This window comes from Raphanus sativus, chromosome 4 (assembly GCF_000801105.2).
Source record: "Raphanus sativus cultivar WK10039 chromosome 4, ASM80110v3, whole genome shotgun sequence".
NCBI lineage: Eukaryota > Viridiplantae > Streptophyta > Magnoliopsida > Brassicales > Brassicaceae > Raphanus > Raphanus sativus.
Window position 1 is genome coordinate 47,697,367 of NC_079514.1, and position 6,073 is coordinate 47,703,439.

General features: G+C 32.2%; 1 protein-coding gene across 1 annotated transcript; it reads right to left on the minus strand.

Annotated features, from left to right (window-relative positions):
• Window positions 1-1,747: 1,747 nt before the first annotated feature.
• LOC130510737 (extensin-2-like) lies at window positions 1,748-3,813 on the minus strand. Its single transcript, XM_057007331.1, has one exon. The coding sequence runs from the start codon at window positions 3,768-3,770 to the stop codon at window positions 1,977-1,979; it is 1,794 nt and encodes a 597-aa protein (XP_056863311.1). The 5' UTR covers window positions 3,771-3,813; the 3' UTR covers window positions 1,748-1,976.
• Window positions 3,814-6,073: the final 2,260 nt, after the last annotated feature.

Sequence of the window (6,073 nt, forward strand, 5' to 3'; positions counted from 1 at the left end):
GTGTTTTAATTTCATAGATTTTAAGAATCTTATGAGTGTACATGGTATTTCCAAAGTTGAGTATTATGAGTAAAACTAAAGAAAATCCATGTCCCAATGACAAGAAACTTTAATATAGTTACAAAATCTATAAAAGCTAAACTTTTTGAATAACAAGAGATTTACATAGAATTTAAAAGTCCATAAACCAATAACAAAGGATTTTAATAAGATTGTTAAAATCCACATACCAATAATAATGGATTCTCTAAATTTTCTAAATCAATTAAAATTCAACCACCAATAACCCCCCCTAAAAGTCATTAAAATACTTGTATAGATTTTGTGTAGAACATGGTTAAAACCAATTTTTGAATGACAATTTAGTGAAACTAACAATAAACTCAATAACAGTTTTATTTAATTTTTATCATCAATTTCATTAAACATAAATTGTCTTACATGATATTAGTCGTTATCTTTTAAAATATGTTAGAATTTATTAATAATGCAATCGTTAAAAATATGAGTGACTTTATATGAAAATAACTGTATGTTGACATAAGTTTGTATTGAACGGATATTTCATACGTAATGAACGGGAAAACAGACATTTCTTACCCAACATATTGCAATATGTCCAATTCATACCCGACTTATATGACAGTCAAAAACATACCTGAATTTTTGAAAATTTCAAATAATATACCCCTTTTTATTTTATTTTTTGGCAAAATCATCATCCAGTCGTCACATCAGCTGTCATGTCATCTAATTATGCTGACGAGGATGCTACATCAGCTAATTTACTCATCAAAATACCATGTGTTCAATTTTTTCAAAAAAACTATATAGTCGTTTTACAAAACAATTTTTTAGAAAATGTAAGATTTTCTAAATTTTTTTATTTAGTAAAATTAACATAAATTATTTAAATATTTAAATTTAAATCTTAGATAAGAGATATATTCGTACATGTTTTGATCCTTTCACAAATCGTCCTTACAAAAGTTATATATGTGCTGTAATAATTCGAATTCAATGCTAGTGTTGTAGTCGTGTTACTCTCGATTAATCACGGGCTACTGGAAACAGATTCTGATTACTTATGTCTAGGAAGAGGCTGGAGAAGAAGGTCTAGAGAGAGAATCATTCAAACTTCTATATATGTTCTATATATTTTTGATAAAGGTTGTCTTAGAAACTATGTTTCATACAACTACATATGTTAATGCAGAATTCATTATTCGTAGCCATGTTAGAATGCAATATTGGTTTGTGAAATTTCATATACAAATTAAATGATAAAAAAATGTTTTCAAAAAAAAATTTATATGATAAAATGAAAAGGGACTCATTGCCAAATTCATAAAGTGTATCTCTATATTCATAAATGTGGTTCCTATATTATGTTTAGTAAATAATGAAAAGTAATAAATGATTTCATTTAAAATATTGTATAGGCAGAGAAAATAAAAATATATAAAAGTAAAAATAATAAATAGTTAATGTGTAGGTGTACCTTTGGTATAGTAGATTTTTAGATTGATTCTCTATTAATAATATAGATACTAAAACATAGGATTCAAATGTATTTTCTAGTCAAATTGAAGATTTACTGTTAATATTCTAGTGATATTTTTTTTTAATAATCATGCTTCTGAAGTAGACTACAATATAGTTTTAAGAAATCCATGCAATTTAGTTATGCAATCCATATACAAAACTCATGCAAAGAGAATTACATAGTTATCCAACATTACCATGTCAAAATAGAAATTCATAACCACAATGTGAAAATGACTACAAATAAACCGCAACCACTCTTTCCACAAATTAAATTAAAGAAAAGACAACATATGAAGGTATTGTACCCAAATTATTAATCAACATTCCAAATAAATTGAAACAAGTTGCATACATGTTATATAGAAAAAAAAAGAAATATGAAATCAAATAAAACTCGGTAGCTGGTTAAAACTCACATTTACTGCTTTTCAGTAATATGAAGGTGGTTGTGGAGATTTGTACTCAACTTTTGGAGAAGGAGAATAATAAGGTGGCGGTGGTGGAGAGGTATAAACATATGGTGGTGGTGGCGACTTGTAGTCTACCTTAGGAGATGGTGAGTAATATGGTGGTGGTGGAGAGTTGTAGATATATGGTGGTGGAGGAGACTTGTAATACACCTTAGGAGAAGGTGAATAGTATGGTGGTGGAGGAGAACTGTAAACATATGGTGGTGGAGGAGATTTGTAGTATACTTTAGGAGATGGAGAGTAGTATGGTGGTGGTGGAGAATTGTAAACATGTGGAGGTGGCGGAGATTTGTATATTATTTTTGGTGAAGGAGCATAGCATGGAGGAGGTGGTGGACACACACATACATGTGGGTGTGGTGGCGACTTGTAGTGAACTTTAGGGGCTGGTGAGTAGTATGGTGGTGGTGGAGAGCTATAGACATATGGTGGGGGTGGAGATTTGTAGTGTACTTTAGGGGAAGGTGAGTAGTATGGTGGTGGTGGAGAACTGTAAACATACGGCGGTGGAGGAGATTTGTAGTGTACTTTAGGTGAAGGTGAATAGTATGGTGGTGGAGGAGAACTATATACATATGGTGGTGGAGGAGATTTGTATACGACTTTAGGAGATGGTGAGTAATATGGTGGTGGTGGAGAACTGTATACATATGGTGGTGGAGGAGACTTGTACTCTACCTTAGGAGATGGAGAGTAGTATGGCGGTGGTGGTGGGGAACTGTAGACATAAGGTGAAGGAGGAGACTTGTATTCAACCTTAGGAGATGGCGAGTAATATGGTGGTGGTGGAGAATTGTAGACGTAGGGTGGTGGAGGAGACTTGTAATCAACTATAGGAGATGGTGAGTAGTACGGTGGTAGTGGTGGGGAACTGTAGACATACGGTGGTGGAGGAGACTTGTACTCAACTTTCGGGGATGGTGAGTAGTATGGTGGTGGTGGTGGGGAACTGTAAACATATGGTGGTGGTGGAGACTTGTACTCAACCTTAGGAGATGGTGAGTAGTATGGTGGAGGTGGTGGAGAGCTGTAGACATAAGGTGGAGGAGGAGACTTATATTCAACCTTTGGAGATGGTGAGTAATATGGTGGTGGAGGTGGGGAACTGTAGACATATGGTGGTGGAGGAGACTTGTATTCAACTTTAGGAGATGGTGAGTAGTAGGGTGGAGGTGGTGGAGAGCTGTAGACATACGGTGGAGGAGGAGACTTATATTCAACCTTTGGAGATGGTGAGTAATATGGTGGTGGAGGTGGGGAACTGTAGACATATGGTGGTGGTGGAGATTTGTACTCAACTTTCGAAGATGGTGAATAGTATGGTGGTGGTGGTGGGGAACTGTAAACATATGGTGGTGGAGGAGACTTATAGTCTACCTTTGGTGATGGAGAGTAGTAAGGAGGTGGTGGTGGAGAATTGTAAACATATGGTGGAGGAGGAGACTTGTACTCAACCTTTGGTGATGGTGAATAATATGGTGGTGGTGGAGTAGAAGTGTATACATAAGGTGGTGGAGGAGACTTGTAGTCTACTTTTGGTGATGGAGAATAGTACGGTGGTGGTGACGGAGAATTGTCAACATATGGTAGTGGAGGAGTGTTGTATTCTACTTTTGGAGATGGTGAATTTGACGGAAGTGGTGGCAAGCTATATGTACTTGGTTCATAAGCAGCAACCATATTTGCCATGATGATAACGCCTAGAGCGTAAATTAGATGGGCTGAACTCCCCATCCTAGAAGAAGATCTCATTGTGATTTTTTTTTCTCTACCAACGCCTAACTACTTTGGTTAGTTTTTCTTGTTTTTGTTTGTGTTGTAAGAAATGGGGTGATGGGTTATATATATAGCAAAGCTTTTCTCTCCCCTGTTTTGGACTCCATCCAACAAAATCGTGGAGGCATGTCTACACGATTCTAATTTGATTAGACGTGCACGAACGTTCAAAGAACGTCAACGAGCCCAACTTTCTATTGTGAATGACAAGTTCAAGAGGAAAGGATCATTTTGTTCATTGAGCTAGTGTCTTTATTTTATTTTATTTTTATTTTTCTCTGGTCAGTTTTTATATCTATTTTGTGATATTCCACTGAATTATTCTCATATGTTGGCTTGTTAGACAAACTCAAACTCCTTTATGTTTGATAAAAAAGATTTAGAAGATTTATTTCAGCCATCGTGTGTTTTTGACCATCTATGTGTATGCGTTAATGACATTGACAATATGAAGCATAATCTATGTATTTCCCTATACGGCTAGACCACATATCTAAGTAATATGTTTTAGGTGAAGAAAACGTGAGACATGTTTCGTTCTTTATCATCCAAATACGCCGCAATATGCCTGTGTTTGTGTGAGTATCATTAGAGAATACTGAGTAGCAAAAGTATGCTCAGATGTTCTCTCTTGTTTAATAACCACTTTTTATTATACACTTCCCATAAAGTTCATTTGAAAATTTTATAATAGTACTAGATTCTGAACCGCCTTTTAAAGGGCGGGTATATTTTTGTTTTAATTTAATTTTCATATTTGTGTCTTCTTTGTGATTATATTTTTACTTTTTTATAATCATATTTGTGTTTAAATTTTAATCAAAATATATTTTATTAAATAATAGAAATTTAAAAATTGATCTGATATATGCTCGGAGAGGGATGGATTGCTGATCGTACCTGCCAACCCACGGGTTTCAATTTTGTTTTGGTCAAAAATTATGATCCGCACAACATGCAAACAAATAATTTGTAGTAGCACCCGCCTCATTTAATTATGCGGTTATTCGCGGTTTATAATTTTTTTAAAAATAATTATTTAATTTAATTATTATAAAATATATTTATAATAAAAATTATATATTTTAAAAATTTAAAATTGTTTTTTTAAATTACCATATATAAAAAAGTGTTTACTTTTCTTTTATTTTTATTTTTAAATACTTTTCGGATCGGTGGATACCTGCAATCCAAAATCTAGCAACCCGCACCCACCCCGAATTTTGGAAGTATATATTGAGAAAAATAATTTTAATATTATAATTATTAATAATAGTTAATAGTTATTTTGTATTTTTATATATTTAGAATCAAATGAGCATATTTTGAATTTATTTAAAATTCTTGTTTTAGTTAAAATTATAAACCTATATATATGATGTATCAATAACTTTCGACTATAATCCAAAGTTTGAACAGTTTTTGAACTAAAAACATTAATAGAAACCTGCAAACATTAACAGAAACATGTTAAAAAAACCACAATGACGACATCATTTCCAAAACCTTCATATAAAAAATATTTTAAAAGACTTTTAGGAAGACTGTAGTGTATAAAATTTTGCCCATATTAATAATCATAGTTATGTAAATTTCACTAAGCCACGTGAATAACGAAACAGTTTGATTTAGTGGAGTAATGAAACAGTTTGATTTAATTGGAGTAAAACGTGGAGGAAACGGTTGTGTGTGTCTAACAACATTTATTAATATGAAAGAGTATATAATAAGAATAAATAACTGGACACAACTTTTATTAATAGGTCAAACTGCAAAATTAATAGAATAGATACTAGTTTTTATTCGTACTTCAATTGCGCAGATTATTTTCTGATTAGTAATAGTATTTGATATGAATTAGTGCTTTGGTTTTCTTATACATAATAACTAGGATAAGATCTGCGCCTTGCGTGGGATGAAGTTGTTATTTTTAATATATTTTGAAAAATAAAACAATAGTTCGGTTTCATTTGGATTATGAGTGTTCAATCCGGATATCAGGTTGGTTTTGGTTTGGTTTGGTTTTTTCGATATTTTGGTTAGTAAAATATAACTTCTATTCTAAATCCATATTTACTTCGGTTCGATTTGGTTTATATACAGTCGTTTCAGTTTATTCGGTTTTATAACAAAAACATAATTATTTAGTTTGAGATCATATTATATGTTATACGAATTTAAGAGTCATATTGTCAAAAAGTCGTTTAACTAAAAGATATTATATATTTAAATAAAAGAATAAAAAACAAATAATGCTTCTATCATCTAATAAAATAATT